Source organism: Trachypithecus francoisi, unplaced genomic scaffold (genome assembly GCF_009764315.1).
Source record: "Trachypithecus francoisi isolate TF-2019V2 unplaced genomic scaffold, Tfra_2.0 Lachesis_group21, whole genome shotgun sequence".
Taxonomy (NCBI): Eukaryota; Metazoa; Chordata; class Mammalia; order Primates; family Cercopithecidae; genus Trachypithecus; species Trachypithecus francoisi.
In genome coordinates this window covers 17,984,719-18,005,549 of record NW_022681467.1, presented here as the reverse complement: position 1 = coordinate 18,005,549, position 20,831 = coordinate 17,984,719, and the positions used below count along the sequence as shown (strand labels likewise).

General features: G+C 36.5%; 1 protein-coding gene across 2 annotated transcripts in view; it reads left to right on the top strand.

Annotated features, from left to right (window-relative positions):
• PLCB1 (phospholipase C beta 1) overlaps positions 1-20,831 on the top strand; it is a 763,475-nt gene that overhangs the window by 513,016 nt on the left and 229,628 nt on the right. For both annotated transcript variants that reach the window (XM_033185644.1, XM_033185645.1), the window contains exons 5-9: positions 227-306; positions 2,027-2,080; positions 3,498-3,573; positions 11,279-11,379; positions 12,616-12,782. In XM_033185644.1, coding sequence (XP_033041535.1) covers positions 227-306; positions 2,027-2,080; positions 3,498-3,573; positions 11,279-11,379; positions 12,616-12,782 — 478 coding nt within the window. The remainder of the gene's footprint in view (positions 1-226; positions 307-2,026; positions 2,081-3,497; positions 3,574-11,278; positions 11,380-12,615; positions 12,783-20,831) is intronic.

Genomic DNA, 20,831 nt, shown 5'->3' with positions numbered 1-20,831 from the left:
AATCTTTGTGTACAAAGAACATCTCCTTAGGAAAAGAGTAGTCCCTCAGGGACTTGAATTTACTTATGTCATTTTTACCCAGAAAATGGATAATAAAACAAAACTAAACAAAAAACCTTTGGCATACACATTGAACTAATGTGTCTTCCTGGAAGCCAAGCTAAAAGCATGTGTCTAATGACTGTGCAGTATTTAAGCTAATGCAAGTGTGATTTACATTTTTCAGGAATGGACAAATGAGGTTTTCAGTTTGGCAACAAACCTGCTGGCCCAAAACATGTCCAGGGATGCATTTCTGGAAAAAGCGTAAGTCACTCTAATTTTATTGCTAAGGGCGTTGCTTCTTCTGAGTCAGTTTCCTTTCTCCTTTGTGAGTCTTCTGTTTATGCCACACTGACTTCTCACACTGATAAACATAAATTTTCCTTTGGGATTTGTTAGGGAACCGATACCTCCCTGGTTCAGAATTGGAAGACTTCCAAGGAAGATTGCTCTTTCCTCCAAGCTGCACATCCGTGTTACACCTGGGCTGAGCTCGCATGAATGTCAGTGCTTTTGACACACAATAAAGAGACACTTCCAAATCCTGGCAGCTGTGCTCAGAACTAAAAATTATTAATTTCAGATAATCCTCTGCTTCTACATCTGCGTGTGTCCTCTCAATTATTAATCTGAGGAACAGCATATGTTCCTCATTTCTCTAGAGTTATAGATCTCTGACAGATGCTACAATACCTTTCCTGACTACTTAAATCAATAGGCTGATGTCCTGATTCCATCCCATGTAGATGATCCCAGCAAGTGTTAGTAAGAAAAGAGAAAGGATCTTAAGGAAAGAGAAGAAGGAAAATAAGGAAAGAAAAGCAAAACAAATGGCCAGATCGCTCTGGAATTGCCACAGCCTTTCTAAAGCTTCTTTGACCAAGGAAAATAATGACTTAGGCAAGATGAGCAGCAAGGAAACCTGGTTGTGTTCATTTGGAAGCTGTGGCTGGTCAGGAGGTTAGGAAGTCTTTAAATCAAAACCACAAGTGGAAACATTAATAGGTGGTCCTTATTTTGTTTAACAGAGTTGTCTTCCCTCTTCTTATGTAAGACATACCCATCATTCCAGACATAATACCTCAGCCACATTCTTTTTTTTTACTCTTCTATGAATTCCTTTTGCTTTTAGTCAATATCTCAGGTCTTCATTTAAGGGCTTTTTTATGGGATTGCCTCCTCTCCTGAGTTTGTTACCTTAAGGACTCTTCCTTCATGCTTCCACCTCTTCCCTTCCTTTCTTCCTATTTCTTTTTACCTTGTCTCTGATTTTATCATCCTTCTTCTAGAATGTGTTTTCCAGGCAATGTTTCTAGAACATTTGTTCTTCCATGCGATGTTAGTGAAAGGGGACACAGAGGTAAATAACATGTTTTATCTGAAACATAGCACGTTATTGCTAGTTAGCTAATCAATCTCTACTACAAATGTCTATTCCAGAAAGATGTCTCCCTATGAATAGCTACTATGCACATGTCTTTTGGTGAACATATTGTGAATATTTTTGTTGCGCACATCTAACTTTGGGCTTGCTGGGCCTTAGTGTGTGCAGCTTCCTGAAGTAGAATTCCTAATGTATGCATCCATCAACAGTGACCTAGAGTTCTCATTCTGAGAATGAATATATAAGCAAACAATAAGCAAAATATGGTGAGATCTCAGAAACATACTATTGAGTGAAAGAAGCCAAACAAAAGAGTATGATTCCTTTATGTAAGGTGCAAAAACAGGCAAAAGTAATCTATGCTATTTGTAGTCAGGATAACAGTGCCCTTTGGCAGGGCGTTTGGGAAGGGCTTCTGGAATGCCGCTAAAGTGACAACATTCTATTTCTTAATCTGGGTGCCAACTATGGAGACTTGGGCAGTTTGTGGAAATGTCGCAAAATGTACAAAGGCATGGGTTTTTTTGAGTGTATATTATTCAGCAAGAAAAAAAGCTTTTTAAAAAAAATCAAACCCTTGTTTTTCTGCTTCTCCAACAGCTATACTAAACTTAAGCTGCAAGTCACTCCAGAGGGGCGTATTCCTCTCAAAAAGTAAGCTTTGTGAGCATTTCTCATTATTCATTTCATTTTCCTCAAAGATCTGAATGCGTGCCATGGCTCTGTTTTGTTTCTCCAGCAGCCTAAGTGGGAGTGTGGAAATGCGTGGTAGCCCCGTCCTCCCTCACACATGTCTCATGTCAGTGCAGCTGCTTCCCTCATAGACATCTCCCCGGGGCTTCCCTTTCCTCTGGCATTATTTTCAAGAAATATCAAAGCAGGAAGTGGGTGGAGGAAGTGGAGGGACCCTTGCTGCTAAAACCAAAAGGCCATCTGAGATTCAGATCTATTCTGGGAGTGGAAATTGGCTGACCTCAGTGCCTCTTTCTACCAAGATGGCTGTAGCCCTCAAGCAGGGGTTGCAACCTCAGATGTTAACTGGAGCCAGGCAGGGAATATAAATGATGAAACAGGTCAGGAGGAGGAGGAAAAACTGAAGAGCAAACCTTGTCTAAAGGAGACAACAGCTCATCTCCACCATATATCCTGTGGGACTGGTGAGCACCTGGTATTAGATTGTCTAATGTCTTTATGGAACCCATAAACCTAAATTAGTATATTAAATTGTGCAGTACTTAAGTTTTATTTTTAAATCAAATTAGTAACCAAAACAAGTCCATCTCTAGGTCATATTCAGCCAAAAGTCTTTAACTTTTGACTTACAAGCTACTAGAAAGCTTCTGCGAATACACAAATTAAGCCAAGCACAGTGGCTCATGCCTGTGATCCCAGCACTTTGGAAGGCCAAGGCAGAAGAATTGCTTAAGGCCAGGATTTTGAGAGCAGCCTAGGCAACATAGTGAGACTCCATCTTTACAAAAATTTAAAAAAATTAGCCAGGTGTGGTGACACATGCCTTTAGTTCTAACTACTAGGGAGGTTGAGGTGGGAGGATCACTTGAGCATGGGAAGTGAAGACTTCAGTAAGCTGGGATCATGCCACTGCACTCCAGCCTGGGCAACAATGTGAGACCCTGTCTCTAAAAAAAAAAAAAAAAGAAAGAAAAGAAAAGAAATTCATTTAAAAATAAACAGAAATTAAAAATTAAATTTATTAATAATGCAAGGTACACCTTGGGGCAATGGGCAGTAGTAGCAAGGGGACAGAATTAATAAGGATGTTTATTTTGATGCTTAATATTGGAGATTATTTAATACAATATTTTTTAACTGGGTCAGCACCATAGTCCTAAAATATTTATTTTTTACTGGATACCTTAATTTTAAAAAGCACACAGGTTGATCTTTCAGAAGACAGATGCAAATGCATGGAGGAATGTATCTTTTCATTCTTTAGATATGAATAACAAATAGATTTGACTGAATGGAATATTTTGAGTTGGCATCATCTATTAGTGCTGTGATCCATGTGCCACTTAAACCTCTCTCCTTTGTTGTGTTCACTTCACAGCATATATCGCTTGTTTTCAGCAGACCGGAAGCGAGTTGAAACTGCTTTAGAGGCTTGTAGTCTTCCATCTTCAAGGGTGAGCATGTTGTGTTATGCTATAGTCTGAATGTTCAGCCCCTCCAAAACTCATGTTGAAACTTAATCTCCAATATGACAGTTTTGAGAAATAGGGCCTTTAAGAGGAAAATAAGAGCCTCCATGATTGATGGATTATCATGGGAGAGGATCTGGTGGCTTTATAAGAAGGGAAAAACAGACCTGAGCTAGCATGTTCTTCCCCCTCACCATTTGATTCCCTGTGCCACCTCTGCCAAAGTGGAGAATCCCCACTAGCAAGAAGACCTTTGCCAGATGTGCCCTCTCGACCTTGGACTTCCCAGCCTTTGTAACTGTAGGAAATACATTTTGATTCCTATATATTATACAGTTTCAAGTGTTCTGCTATATGCATCAGAAAACAGAGTAAGACTGAAAATTGGTACCAAGAGGTGGGGTTTTTGCTCATAACAAATATCTGAAAATGTAGAAGCAGCTTTGAAACTGGATAATGAACAAAGGCTGAGAAAAGTTTATAGAGCAGGCTAGAAACAGTCAAGACTCTGATGAGGCCTCTTTTTACTCCTATAACTCCAATCAATATTTCAATCTAGAATGACCCTTGCTTTTTGTAGATAAAAAAGTTACCTAATAAGGTAATATTTTTTAAATAGCCAAAAAATGCTAACATTTTCAAGATGACAATTTGAAATGTGGTTTCAAACTTATTAACAATAAACGCTTCTTGATTTTTTTAAGATATTAGCTAATGATAGTGTTGAGTTAAGAGACGAGACTCAACTCTGGTGGTGGGGTATGGATACTGGACCAAATTAAGGACCAGTTAAAATGGGGGAGCAGAAGCAGCTTTCCATAAAATATGCCCATGTCAGTTTACCGTTACCAGAGCAACCCCGAGGAATTACTACCCCTTTGCACGGTAATGACCCTATGACCCAAAAATTACCATCCCATCATAGAAATTTCTGTATTAACCACCCCTTAATCTACATGTGATTAAAAATCAGTACAAATATAACTGCAAAACTGCCTGAGCTGCTACTCTCAGCACACTGCCTATGGAGTAGCCCTGCTCTGCGGGAACAGGCGTGGAGCTGTAACACTGCTGCCTCAGTGAGGTTATTTTCTTCTACCCTACCACTGGCTTGTCCTTGAATTATTTCCTGAGTGAAGCCAAGAACCTTTGCAGGCTAAGCCCTACTTTGGGGCTTTCCAGTCCTGGGTCAATGTGAAGCCATTATGTTTAGCAAGATATCTGAAATATTAATTTCATCTCACCTTAGCATTTTAGAATGTTTAGTTTTAAGATTTATAAACTATGTACACAATTAGTATGGTGCTGTGTGCTTATAAATAAATGTATTTACCTGCTTTACAGAGTTGTGCTCAGAAAGTTTTTACTGAGAGGGGTGTAGGATCTAACTAGTTTGGATAACACCTACTTTGCTCATACGGTGGTAAAGTAAGTGAGAGGACAAGCATGTAACATGCTTTTTGTTTTTATGCCTGACACATACAAGGTACATCATGTACATTAACCACCTCAAATGAAATAATTTGCTTTCATTTTGATTAATTTCTATGTTACTGGCTCTAAAATGATTTATTACTATTGTTTCTGGAAGTCCATTGCATAAAACTTTTTTCTCATGCAGAGCTCTCCTTTCTATTACAAATTATTTTTATCTTAATATCTAAGCAACAAGGAAGCATTTACCGAAGGATAACATATAGGAAGAACCTTTGAGCCCCTCAGAATGTGCCAGCAATATTCAAGTTGCACTAAATAAGGTTGCAAAACCATTCTTAGACTTATGATTGAATTATAAAAGTATTGAGTGCTATGGTTAAATTTATCAGCCAAGTATTGTTGTGAAGACTTTTCCAAACAGCAAAGTTCATTAACAACTTTGGTAGGTCACAAGAAAGAAAGAAGAGCACCTCTCCACTATCACCTTTCTTCTATAGGTGGAAAAAGCTAATAAGGCTGCAAAAAGTGAGCAGAGCTGTGGAAAGGCTCCCCCAAAACATTTTCACCTTCATTTTATCAAGCAAAATAAAATGTTTGAACCTGCTTCCTATTGCTTTTTTGTTAGATGCTTTGGAGTAGAAACAATATGACAATTAAAGTCCTGTCCCCAACTTCAACAAATATTTCTTGAGCACTTACTATGTGCCCGTAGGCATTGAGAATATGGTAGTGAAGAAAATGAAACTCAAGGTTTCAAGGACAATAGAGTCTTCTGGGGAAGCTAGCCAATAAGCATGCCAACAAATGCATTTGTAAACTGGGGGGAGTGCTATAAAAAGAAAGACTGGAGAGCTACTATTGCAAGAAGGGAAGCTCATTCCAGAAAAAGAAAACAATGCATGCAAACCCCTGAGGCTGGAAATAATTACCCTACTGGGTTTGAGCAACTGAAAAAGACCACTGCATTCAAGCATAAAGAGAAAACCTGAGAGATGGATTTGCAAAGACATGCAAAGAATTCTTTTTCCTTTGCAATCACTTCTGATTTTACCTTTTCTGGATAACATCTCGTAAAATATAATAATCAAAATATTTAACTTATGAATCTAGCTAAAGGAAAGAAGGAATAGAAAATTAAATGCATCAACCAATTCCCCGTAAATTGTAATTTTCTAAACAACTGGATTTTGACCATTCAGTCAATAAATATACATTATGTAATCTACTATGTTTATTGTATGTTCAAACTTTCAGACCAATGTCAACTGCAGACAAATTTAAAAGGAAAATGAGATTCAAATAACAGCAGTCATGTTTAAATTGGAAAAAATTATCTCTAACAAATTAAATGTAATGACAATTATCTAAAGTTGGAGATAACTTTAAAAAACAACCTCTATGCTAAAACTTTGAAAAATTATTATTCATAGTAAAGTATAATTTACTTGGATGACTTATAAAATTAGAATGCTTTTTAAAAATCTAAAAACCAAAGACAGTTTCAGAGCTAGGAAATAAATGTTTCTGTGAACTGACTATGACGAATCAAAACTTCATTTTAAATCTCTATGAAAATTTCATTTCTACATAACAATGACTCTAGAAAATATCCACTAATTAGCAAACAATGTTGGTCATATTGACAAGAGCCACGGAAGAAAAGGGTTATATAAATCATAGATGGTTCTGCATAAATGGGAGCATATTTTGTAGCCAAGTCACTTAAACTAGATTTAATTGTGCTCTGTAAATAGATATATTACCAGAAATACAGTGGATATCCTGTTGAGTTTTTTTTTTTTTTTAAACAGGATCTTTGTGAACATTGTTAGGGATAAATAAGGTACTTGAACTTGTATCCTGGCCAACATGATCCACTAGAATAACACGTTCCTTTAGAAGGTACTACTCTTTTGAAATTACAGTTGCTATCCTGAAGTTACCGTAATTGTTAAAAGGTAGTACTGAATCCAAAGAGAGAGACAAAGCAATTGCCGTCCTTCTGTTAACAACCCAAATGTATTTTCCAGTGAGACCCTTGAAAACTGTTCCGTATTCAAAAAATTACCACTTTACCCACAAACTTTCTGAGAACTGAAAATAGTTTATTTGCACCAAATTCCCTTGATTTAAGGCTTATTAACTTGAAAAGAGCTCAGTGACATTTGGAATTGTATAGTAGTCTTGCCATAGCACTGGCATATGGAGTTGCATTTTAACGAAGAAGATCAGGAATAAACCCATGTATTTGTTTCAAATAATAAAGTTTACTGTAGTTGATGGACACACATGTAATACAAAGAGAAATTAATTATTTTAAATTTGAAGAATAGTATAAATTTTACTAAATACTATGAATAAAATGTATAAAATGACTTCTGTGTGTAACTGTAGTATGTTGCCTTTCTTCTATGCCTTACATCCTGAATATAAATCAGAAACAATCATTTTTGTATTTGTGATTCTTAATGTCACTAATATCAAAATTCTACTTTAAAACCACATTAAGTATTCAGTTCATTATGAGTGATTTACTTGTAATTATTTCATGTATTCCTTGGCTAATTGGCTAATTCAATGTTTTCTTTGTGGTTTCAGAATAAAAATATTAACAACATGTTGAATTTCTGAATTTACTGGGAAATTGTCCATCAACTTGTCAAGACAAACAAGTCTATATATGGACTTTATTCATTAGAGTCTGCTTCAATGAATTAATATATTTTAAAATAACATTTTTTTCTGAATTTTTTTCCGAAATTTAAGTACCCTTTTCTCGTATAATTATTTTTTAAATCTAGAAATGTATAACAAAGAAAATGCAAACCACCATCCCAAAACTAATAGGAATATCTAGTGTACTTGCTTACAGTGTAAAGTATAGAATTAAGCAACTCAGATTCAAAATATAGTCATTGTCACCTCATCACACCCATTTGCTCACCCAGGACCTTAGACAAGTTTTGTAACCTCCTAGCACCTGAGTGTTCCTATCTATAAAAGTAGTATAGTAATAATGCCAACTGCATAGAGTTGATGGGCTTACATGAAAATATTCAAGTAAAGCTCATAGAACTATGTTTGGTATACTGTAAATGCTAATTATTATTCTCATTTTGAGTATTTTTCATATGCATATATTGGGGGGATCTTGTTTTTATTTTTAATTTGGCATTTGGATATATTCATTACCAGGTCTATGAAATCTAGAAATGCAAATGCCACCAGTGCTACCACCAAGATTGTTAAAATTTTTCCCTTGAGAGTCCTTATATACAAGCATGATATTGAAACAATTCAATTTTTTCAAGTTTGCCAATACTTTGCAGTTTCTAAAATAAATGGGCCTGGTTCACATTACTAATTTAGATTATACTAGCCTTCTTAAGTCATCCTTCAAAAAGGTCAAACAACAAGAAGTAATCACTGACAGTGCATTTTGTATTGGGTGCCTGATGTGATGGACCAAGTCCTGGATTGAAAGGGAAGACCCAAGGTCTGATATCATCTCCTGGGTTCATCCAGCAAACACTGGTTAGGTATCTACTATATGCCGGGCACCATGCTGGGAACACAAAGGAATTCAATAAGAGATTGTCATGTCACTCAAAAGCTCATAGTTCAGTAGAAAATAAGACATATAAAAAATAAAGGAAAAGCTGTGGAAGGATGCAATGACGAAGATAGATAAAGGGAGACTGTGAACACAAAGAAAAAGTAGTGTCATGTCTAGCTGATGTGGTCAGGAAGGGTTCACAGAGGAATATTTGAATGTTGGGTAGGATCTTTAGAGTATGAGACCTTGGCTTTCCTCCTAGACAAACAGTAAAAATGAATCCGTGCCATTCACTTCACCAAGTTGTGAGATCCAGAAAGAGAAAGTATGTGAATTAGCTTTGTGAATTTCAGTCTTGTTTAAACTGCAAGGAATTAGGGATTATCCATAGCTTTTACCTAAACATCTCTCCTATACCCTTTCATTTTAGCTTTCAATGATGCTTACTTATTTTAACTCCTCTTTACCGAACACTTTTTTTTCCATTTTCACCTACTAACCCCAAAGACTTTGGGGTATCCTCATCAGTCAAGTTGGGCAAAAGAAAAATGAGACAAAGAAAATCAGCTATGTTGAAATGTTTTCTTCTTTCAATTTGCTAACATCCAACTCGCAATGAAAATAATGTTGTGTTTATTCAGATTATCTCATTAATTTGACCCCTCCTAACTCACAGCTGGTACATGAACAATGGTAAGATTTTAGTAAAGCATATTGTTCCATCAAATTATGTGTCAGGACTCTTATGTAAATTATGTTAGTTAAATCTGATATTTCAAAGGAAATAACAGCACATGAGTGTTCGCTGTCAATTTCTCCACATTTCTCAATAAATTACATCCATTCATTTAGTAAATATTTATTTGTACCTACTCTATGTGGCACACTGGAAATTGAGCCATTAACAGACAAGACACACATCCTAGCTCGTGTGCATCTGCAGATTAGCAAAGAATAGAGAGAATTGTATAGCTGGGAGCACAATACATTGAGTGTTGAAATGTGAGACATGCAAGGTGGGATGTGTGCACAACTGGAAGACAAAACCCAGTTCAAGGGGAAGGCAAGGCTTTCCAGAAAAAGAAGTTATAAACTGAGACGGGAAGGAAAAGAGAGGTCAGTAAGTGAAGGATGACAATTATTGCTCTCCTTAGATCAAATTAATTTATGTGTATGTTGGATGAAGTTGGTAGAAGGGGAAGTGAAGTGAACTGTATTTAGTAGGGAAAATAGGAGAACACGCTTGGGGTTCATAAAATCCAGTAAAGCTGGAGGCACTTGAGTCGGCCAGCAGTGCCACTGAGCACGTTCTCACAATTGATTTTAAGTATTTCTCTTCCTTGTGCCTAACAGCCAATAAGTAAGGTAGATAGGGTCATTTTCATCTATTAAAACTATTTACAGAGCTCCAGGTGTCCAACTTAGAGAGAGGGTGGAACTGAAAAGTGTGCAGTCTCCAGCTAAAGAGATTTCTCTCTTTCTATAAATCAAGTGGAATTTTGGAAACGTGCTTGCAGGTTATACTTGTTCCCTTTTTATGAATGCCAATATACTAATAAAACAATTCACAAGAAGTCCCCACTGCTCTTGGATTTGACTACTTGTGTTTATTTCAAAGTTTGTGCTCAAGTAGCCTAAGTTATAATGACACAACACATCTATGTATAATGATTCATGTATTGTTTGGTTGTCTCAAAATTCTGTTTTGCAAAATAGATTTTTTTCTATCTCTATACATGGATTTAGTAAAGGAAATATTACTTCATTCATTCATTCCACAAATATGGGTCTTCTGCTATTGGCCGAGTGGTGAGCTAAGTTCTCTTATCTGTTTGCAGGTGGTGAACAACTTCAGACAATAATTTTTAGACATTTGTATAACTGTACATTTCAAAACATATGAAAACAGTAAAAGGAAGGGTGTGTTCTTTTGTTTAAGGGTTTGAAAAAGAAAAAGAATCACATTAACACGTACCTGAAATAGGAAGACTGCATGAAAAATGTCCTTCCTGTTAACGAAGGCTTGAATACATGCTTCCGGTTTCCATGGCAGCCCAACTAAACAGAAAAATAAGTCATAGAAGTGGCCTTTTATATCAATGACTTGCTTCCTAAACAATAGGACCAGGAGCAATCAGTGGAAAAATAATGACTAGTGCTGTCCTACTTATGAAAACTGTTTTACAACTTATCAGATTATTTAAACCAGAGGGAGGGAACATTGAAAAAAAATGACACAAAATTGGAATTTATGTTTTCATTTTGACTCTGTCTGTCTCTACGGTAATTACTTTAAAAAAAAAAAAGATTCAAGTAAAAAAAAAAAAACCTAAAAATAATTCTGCCAAACAGACTATCTTTCCTAGGTCTAACTTACTTTAGAAAATGTATGTAGGAAATGGCGTTAACATCCCTTTAGCAGGAGAAACTTCTTAAGCTTAAATTAAACTGAAAAAGCCACAGAAAAAAGGGTTTGACATCTTAAAGTCAATGTCCAAATGAACACTACGGTTGACCTCATAGGTATGTTATGAATGTTTACCCTGACCGCCTAGAAGAAAAGGAAAAAGAAAGGAAAGAGTGGGAGAAGGCAAGGAAGGGAGGAAGAAGGGAGGGAAGAGACAGAGAAAAAATGGGGAGGGAGGAAGCTGGGGAAAGAAAAAGACCATTTGCTGACTCTGTTGTTTTATTTCCCAGAATGATTCAATACCTCAAGAAGATTTCACTCCAGAAGTGTACAGAGTTTTCCTCAACAACCTTTGCCCTCGACCTGAAATTGATAACATCTTTTCAGAATTGTAAGAGTACACATTTTAACCCACATCTTTTTCAGCTTTCATTGATTCTCAGGTGACTAGAGCAGGACTTTGGTAATTGGAGATGGAAGAATATCATACACTATGTTTAAAAGCAATATTCCTGTGTGATGTTTTGGATAGGATCATACAATCTTGCCCATGAGGTGCAACCACTGCTTTCAATGAGTACAAGTTTGCTGTGATATATTGTCGGAGGTAGTTGTTTTTGTATGCTCAGATAACTTTGTGTGGTTGAAGGATTATGGGTAGAACAGGGAGTCATCTTGGCTTAGTGGAGATAGACTCATGTCGCAGGAAGAACTCTGGATTGGGAACCAGTTATTTTATCTCTCTGGGCCACATTAGCAACATGAGAAGTTTGGATTACTAAGAACCCCCTTAGCTGAAGAATTATTTGCTTTTACATTAGAAATTATAAACTTATATTAAGGCATTACTTTTTTTGAAAGATTAGAAGAACAAAAGGAAAAAAAAGAAAGAAAGAAACCAAGGCACTAAGGCAAATATGGGGAAAGGAGCAGTTTACCTTTCCTGAAATACTGAAATCTACATGACAGAAAAACAATACAAAATATGGTAAACAAAATAAGGATTTCTTCAAATGGAAGACAGGCAAACAGTACTACTGAAAATGACATTGCATAGTCTTGCTTTGTGCTGTTCATTGCCATCATAGATTTATTGAACATCTGCAACATTTGTACCACTGACTTTGTCTTTAGATGATCAATACAATTGAAATGGGAAGTTTGAATGGTATGTTGAGGAGTTATAGTCTCTTGTTGAAGCCTAACTGTAACTTTTAAAAATGCTCAAACAGGTTGTTTACTTTAAGTAATGATAATAAATACATCTTTAAATGATTAGGGATATGGAGCTGGATGATTAAACCAAAAATTTACTGTCATAATCAAAAAACCTCTGTGTTCAGTTTAGAGTGGTGCACCATTATGCATATGATGCAGTGTTTTTCTACTGTGAGTTTTCTTACCCATTTGGTATTTTTCAAGAGCACTGGGTTTTAGTGGTAGCAATTGCACAAGATATTTGCAGCCCATAGAGGTATAAAAATCATGTTTTTAGGGCAAGGTAAGAGTTTCAAAATAGCATTTTCTTATCAAGTATAGCAGGATTTTATTTCTAGAGTTAAATGCAAATATATGAATGAAACTTAGTTTAAAAAATTCTTATTTATTGGTTTTTAACTGTTTTTAGTGGTGCCAAAAGCAAACCATATCTTACCGTTGACCAGATGATGGATTTTATCAACCTTAAGCAGCGAGATCCTCGGCTTAATGAAATACTTTATCCACCGCTAAAACAAGAGCAAGTCCAAGTATTGATTGAGAAGTATGAACCCAACAACAGCCTCGCCAAAAAAGGTCAGTACTTCCTTTCACACAAAAGGGAAGCTCTTGTTTCTGATTGGGGGTAGTCACACCCTGGGAGTTAGGAACACCAATGATTGTTAGATTAGTTTCCTCTGTTTACAAAGGCATCCCTTTCTGTCTGAAATCACTTGGAGGTTCAGTGCAGTAGGTTTTTCTTTAAACTTCGTTGTGTGATTTTTTTTGTCCTTATTGTTATATGTATGAATGCATGTAACATATTTTTTAAATGTCTAATCCTTTGTTTTGTTTCAAATTCACCCAGTGACTTAATACATACTTCTCATACAGGAAATTCACTATCTTTAGGTTACCCTTTTGGGTCTTTTTCTAGAAAGTTCTGTGAAGTGGCCCACAGATTTTTCTAAAGTTCTAAAACTGACGAGAATATTTAGTCTATGAGACCCTTATCTTTTTCCAGTATATACTATCTGATAAATTTTTCTATTTGGGGAAATGGTCTAAAATTTGGCTCTCTGTGTAGAAAAACTTAGTGTAAATACAAAACAACCCAAAAATTGATAACCCACAGGCAGCTCTAAGTTACCTGGAAGTTTTTAAGAAATTTATATTTTTGATTCTGGGAAAATGAATTGCCAAAATAAGATCATGAAGATGTAATTACTGCAAGTTTTCAACTATATGTGGCAGCACTGTCCCTGAACAAGATCTTCCACTGCGAAGACTAACTCTCATCTGGATTGAAATATCTTCACCAAGAAAATTAGTGTGTTATCACTGATGTTATTGCAGATTGCCTAGATATTCCATAGGGAGGAAGATAAAGTACAATTAACCAATTATTGAAAAGAAATCAATTGTATATTAATATGCAGGCATTTTCCAAAGTAACATAAATAGCTCTAGCAAGCTTATAGTCATAAATAGGAATGATTATCATAAAAGTAAATTTAAGTATTTTAACTCATTGTATTTAATCTGGAACTGGTCCTCTAAGTGGAAAATGAAAGCATGAAGTATAAATGGGCCCAGGTGCTGTGGCTCACGTCTGTAATCCCAACACTTTGGGAGGCCGAGGCGGGTGGATCTCTTGAGGTCAGGAGTTCGAGATCAGCCTGGCCAACATGGTGAAATCCTGTCTCTACTAGAAATACAAAAATTAGTTGGGCATGATGGCACACGTCTGTAGTCCCAGCTACTCAAAAGAGGCAGGGGAATTGCTTGAACCCAGGAGACGGAGAGGAGACGGAGGTTGCAGTGAGCCAAGATTGTGCCACTGCCCTCCAACCTGGGTGACAGAGGGAGACTCTGTCCCCCCCCCAAAAAAAAAAAAAAAGACAGAAGAAGAATAAGTATAAATGTAAAATCTATTAATTATATCCTACATGCTACTACTTGGGAATTTTTAGATGCAATTTTTTAGTTTTCATTTGTTTTCTTGGTGAAGCACTTTGCCTTAGTTGTTGTCATCATTCTTACTGATGCTATGAAGGTGAGATTAGTTAAAGGAAACAACTAACCCAACAGTATGTCTTGGCATGGCCAGGCCTGCCCCTCCAAACCTACTTAAATAGGTTGCCCTTTCTTCTCTAGTACACAAGAGATGAGATTTCCCCTTATCATGAAGCAGGGCACATCTTGGAGGTTTCGCCCAAGTAGCTTAGCAGTTCTCTTCTAAAATCCAAACTTCTCCAAAAATAACATACACATTGTTACAACAAATCCAACAACACTTCTAAAAACCAGTTAACCGATAACACTAGGATAACAGAAAGCTTTTTGTGAAACCAGTGAAACACTCCAAAGTGTAAGCCTTTTCCTTTCCTCTTTCCTTCACACCACACTGCTGATGGCCCAGGCTTCAGCAGGTATCTGATGCCTCTATACATCATCTTCTGATGACTTGCACAATGTAGAGGGTACAAAGAGAAAACATTGTGATAGATTACTGTAAAACCCTATAACCCTAGAAAAACACATTTTGATTCTAATGGAAATTAAGATGATGTCCCTCTCCTAGCATTTGCAAAATTATTTAGTGCCATTTTATGAATTTCAAATCGGAAGAGGCACACAAAATATTTTAAAATTTAAATGTTTTAAAAGCAACTTTTTTTTTTTTTTTTTTTTTTTTTTTTTTATACTTTAAGTTCTAGGGTACATGTGCATGACGTTTATATCATGTATAACTCCCCAATGCAATCCCTCCCTCCTCCCCCCTCCCCATGATAGGCCCCAGTGTGTGATGTTCCCCTTCCCGAGTCCATGTGATCTCATTGTTCAGTTCCCACCTATGAGTGAGAACATGCGGTGTTTGGTTTTCTCTTCTTGTGATAGTTTGCTAAGAATGATGGTTTCCAGCTGCATCCATGTCCCTACAAAGGACGCAAACTCATCCTTTTTGATGGCTGCATAGTATTCCATGGTGTATATGTGCCACATTTTCTTAATCCAGTCTGTCACAGATGGACATTTGGGTTGATTCCAAGTCTTTGCTATTGTGAATAGTGCCGCAATAAACATACGTGTGCATGTATCTTTGTAGTAGAGTAATTTATAATCCTTTGGGTATATACCCAGTAGTGGGATGGCTGGGTCATATGGTACATCTAGTTCTAGATCCTTGAGGAATCGCCATACTGTTTTCCATAATGGTTGAACTAGTTTACAATCCCACCAACAGTGTAAAAGTGTTCCTATTTCTCCACATCCTCTCCAACACCTGTTGTTTCCTGACTTCTTAATGATTGCCATTCTAACTGGTGTGAGATGGTATCTCATTGTGGTTTTGATTTGCATTTCTCTGATGGCGAGTGATGATGAGCATTTTTTCATGTGTCTGTTGGCTGTATGGATGTCTTCTTTTGAGAAATGTCTGTTCATATCCTTTCCCCACTTTTTGATGGGGTTGTTTGTTTTTTTCTTGTAAATTTGTTTGAGTTCTTTGTAGATTCTGGATATTAGCCCTTTGTCAGATGAGTAGGTTGCAAAAATTTTTTCCCATTCTGTAGGTTGCCTGTTCACTCTGATGGTAGTTTCTTTAGCTGTGCAAAAGCTCTTTAGTTTAATTAGATCCCATGTGTCAATTTTTGCTTTTGCTGCCGTTGCTTTTGGTGTTTTAGACATGAAGTCCTTGCCCATGCCTATGTCCTGAATGGTACTACCTAGATTTTCTTCTAGGGTTTTTATGGTATTAGGTCTAACATTTAAGTCTCTAATCCATCTTGAATTAATCTTCGTATAAGGGGTAAGGAAAGGATCCAGTTTCAGCTTTCTACTTATGGCTAGCCAATTTTCCCAGCACCATTTATTAAATAGGGAATCCTTTCCCCATTTCTTGTTTCTCTCAGGTTTGTCAAAGATCAGATGGCTGTAGATGTGTGGTATTATTTCTGAGGACTCTGTTCTGTTCCATTGGTCTATATCTCTGTTGTGGTACCAGTACCATGCTGTTTTGGTTACTGTAGCCTTGTAGTATAGTTTGAAGTCAGGTAGCGTGACGCCTCCAGCTTTGTCCTTTTGACTTAGGATTGTCTTGGCAATGCGGGCTCTTTTTTGGTTCCATATGAACTTTAAAGCCGTTTTTTCCAATTCTGTGAAGCAACTTTATCTGTTTTTCCATACCTTAATATGACATTGATCACAAAACCTCTGTGTCAACCTTAATAGCAGTATAAAGAAGCAACATAGAATAGTGGTTCCACTTTTGAGTTTCAAAGCTGAGATCCACCCTACTAGTTATATAGCCTTGGTGCTTAACTTCTCTATGCCTTCATTATTTCATCTTCAAAATTAAGGACAGAAGAATTCTTGATTTGCTTGTTGTAGATTTGAATTAAATAAAACCTGCAAAGCATTTAGAAAGAAGAATCTGGGCCTGTGTAACACGATGAATAAGTGTTAACTCTTCTCAATGTTTTGAAGTGTAGTGTGTTGGTTTTCATTCCTCAGGTGTCGTTATCTATTTTTTCTAGGAGATCACATGATTTCTGGGCCTTAAACTTTCTTTTATTTTCCCCAGCACCTAGAAGATGCACCTGCTCATGATGAAATCCTTAATGTAGACTTGCAGATGGGATCTAATCAGTGACCCAAAGTATTTGTGCCCCAACTGATCACTTAAGAATGTTGCCTAGTGGTCTCTGTACAGAAAAATTTTGGCTAATGCCATCTCTATCTAAAGCCTTATCTAGCACGTGGGAAGGACAGAGGCTTTGGAGTCCAACAGCTGGAATGTAGCTAATGGGCCAGCCACCTGCTACCATATAACATGCATCCTCAGTCATCCCAGGGGACTCCAGCACCAGTTCAGAAGTTCTGGTTGGCTGTATCTGTAGCTCTTTCTTCTCTAGAATCCATATGAAAGAAATTCAACTCTTGAGGAGTTAAAAGTCAAATTACAAAGACCTTAGTAGGGTCATTTCAGCTCTAAGTCATGTACACAAAAAGGGACTCATGATAGCTGCCTTGTTTTAGGATAAAGTGAGATTGTGTCTGTTAATGTTTAGTTCAGCACACAATAGTCATTCAGTAAATGGCCTAAATTGTTACTATCACTGTTTAAAGCAGGCCAAATGGTACTAGCGGAAGCACACAGTCTCTGGTGTTCTAGTCTTACAAACTCAAACTTACAAGCCAGCCTACATTAAGTCATTCATGACTTCAGTATTTAATAACTCTTCAGTGAAAGGCAAGAGGCTACAGACAGTGACAGGCCCAGAGATAAACCCTATGTCCCTAGAGATTTACAGTCCTCTTAAACATATATATATATTATATATATATAATTCTATATTATTAATATAATAGGTAAATATATTAATAATCTAATATCCATAATTAATATAATATCCAAAGATTACTTCTTGAAACCCAATGTGCACCTGAATCAACTGAGCCCTTGTTAAAATGCAGATTCAAGATTCTGCATTTCTAACAAGTTACTGGGTGAGGCAGAAGATGCTGAGCAAAGGCCCACACTGAGTAGCAAAACTCTAAGAAGTACAGAGAAAAATGCAGTAAGCATGAAGATAAAGGGATTTCTTCCTGTAGGGGACAGTTCATGGAAGAGATAACATTTGGGCTGAATTGATTTTAACACAGATGAGCTATAGACTTTAAAACTTTAAACTTTTAGTTAACTAGTTAATACATTTGGATCAATAAACACATAAGAAAATAAGTAGGGACGTTTAATATTACATTATAATTTATTCTTCTGCTGCTTTCATTTTAACTGTTTTCAGATGTGCCCAAGTGTTAGTTAAATTGGTGTTGATCTCAGTGCTAATCAGGAAATTAAGTCTTATTTACCTGAGAAAGGCACTTCCATATAGCCTATACTTGTTATAAAATGCTAAGCATAAGATACACACATAATATATATAATAGAATATAAACATATATAACATATATATACACAACATATATACACATACACAGAGACACACACACTCTCTGATATCAAGAAGCATATCTTAAAGTAGGTATTAAACAAATAAATAATATACAAACCTGATATATGCTGTTTAGCTTTTATTTGCATTTTATATAATTTTTACATAAAACATAGACTTGAAATTAAATGAAAAATTTTTAGTGTCATCAAAAGCCCAAATGCCAAAGCCGACCATAGTTTAGCTGACTGAAAGGGTGACACATGAAAGTATGAAATGAAACTCCAGAAGAGACAATAGACTTTGATCCTCTGAGGACTTGCTGTAATTAGCATGTCAGCCACATCTCCATGCTGAAATTTCTGTTTCGGGAGATGTGTGTGTTGGTTATAAATAATCAGAGGATTTCTATGCAGTCTAAGGCTGGGTCATGTGTGTGGGTTCCACAAAGAGAGAATTTGAATCTTGTCACAGAGGATACTATTCTCCTGGGAGTTTGGTTTATTTTTACTATTTAAAAATCACACATTGAAAAATGCCATGGCCCCTGGTCAGCAAAAGTTTCCTCCTTTCCATGTTGTTTGCACTGTAGACTTAGATATTCCTGGCACAGGAATATGCAATGACCACTGCCTCTTGAAAAAAAAATGTTCATGAATGTCATACTTTCAAGATCAGTGTCTTCAAAACAGTTATCTTTTTAATCACTTAAACTCTTCAGATGAAAGAGTGAGTAAAATTAGCCTGAAAAATAAAATAGTCTATAGGTAACTTTGGTAACAGAATGCAGACTTCAACTTACATATCTATGAATGAAGGTCAAATTTTACTTAAATAAACTGCCAAACCAAAAGAAAATAGTAATTTTTTTCATGCTTTTATTCTATGAAGATCAGGTGTTTGTGAGTGTTTGTTAAATAATTGAATTAATGTAGCAGATTATAATAGCACATGTTTCAAACGACCTTCCTTTTATCATCAGTTCTTCCTCCTAAATTTTTATAAGGCATACTATACAGAAGTATCCCCACTTTGTTGTAATTAAATCATAAAAACGAAGCTATATAGTCCCTTTTATTGATCACTACTCACTGAGTTAATAGTTTAATAGTTGAAATGAACTCAAAATTATAATGGCGAAGCAATTTGGTTTTAAGCAAAGCAGTAGCAGTTCAGATATAGCAAGTGTTTTAGCTTTTTTTCCCTTTAAATAGACCTAAGCCAATAATGATTGTATCAGTAGGAAAAAAGCCCTATTGCATTTTCAATATAGTTTTATTTAAAGTATTATACAGTTCAGCTATGTTCTCTCATTGTCAACACCAAGAAATAGGCTGAGAGTGATAGAAAGAGACTGGACTTGGGAAACTTGAAACCTGTAGTTTTAGGTGAGACTCCTCCAGTTGAAAAATGGCAGAAATTTAACTCAAACTAAAGCACTGAATAAATGTACTTGTGCATATAAGCAAAAAGTCAAGGTGTTAATGGTTTCAGACATGACCATATCCAAGAGCTCAAGTCATGTCATCAGTAATTGTCTTTGTTCATCTCTCATCATTTTCTCTTCTTTTGAGAAATGTCTGTAGAAGAGTAAAAAGGATTTCTGTGTACTAGGACTGGTGAGCTACAGGCTTGGAGCTGCTAGTGGCTGTCTTGGCATTCAGGAAAATCTGCCCAAGAACTAGAGCCAGTAAGAGAAAATGATGAGAGATGAACAAAGACAATTACTGATGACATGACTTGAGCTCCTGGATATGGTCATGTCTGAATGAAAAAATGCTCATCATTACTGGCCATCAGAGAAATGCAAATCAAAACCACAATGAGATACCATCTCACACCAGTTAGAATGGCAATCATTAAAAAGTCAGGAAACAACAGGTGCTGGAGAGGATGTGGAGAAATAGGAACACTTTTACACTGTTGGTGGGATTGTAAACTAGTTCAACCATTATGGAAAACAGTATGGCGATTCCTCAAGGATCTAGATCTAGATGTACCATATGACCCAGCCATCCCACTACTGGGTATATGCCCAAAGGATTATAAATCATGCTGCTATAAAGACACATGCACACGTATGTTTATTGCGGCACTATTCACAATAGCAAAGACTTGGAATCAACCCAAATGTCCATCTGTGACAGACTGGATTAAGAAAATGTGGCACATATACACCATGGAATATTATGCAGTCATAAAAAAGGATGAGTTTGCATCCTTTGTAGGGACATGGATGCAGCTGGAAACCATCATTCTTAGCAAACTATCACAAGAACAGAAAACCAAACACCGCATGTTCTCACTCATAGGTGGGAACTGAACAATGACATCACTTGGACTCGGGAAGGGGAACATCACACATCGGGGCCTATCATGGGGGAGGGGGGCAGAGGGAATGCATTGGGAGTTATACCTGATATAAATGACGAATTGATGGGTGCTGACGAGTTGATGGGTGCAGCACACCAACATGGCACAAGTATACATATGTAACAAACCTGCACGTTATGCACATGTACCCTAGAACTTAAAGTATAATAAAAAAAAAAGAAAAAAAGAAAAAAAAAAGAAATCCTTTTTACTCATGGTTCCAATGAAAGTCCCAGAATCCAGGGCATGGCTTCAGTCACTCAAGGCCACTTCTAAATTAGAATCACAGTGTCCTGAAGGATGGGATAAAAAT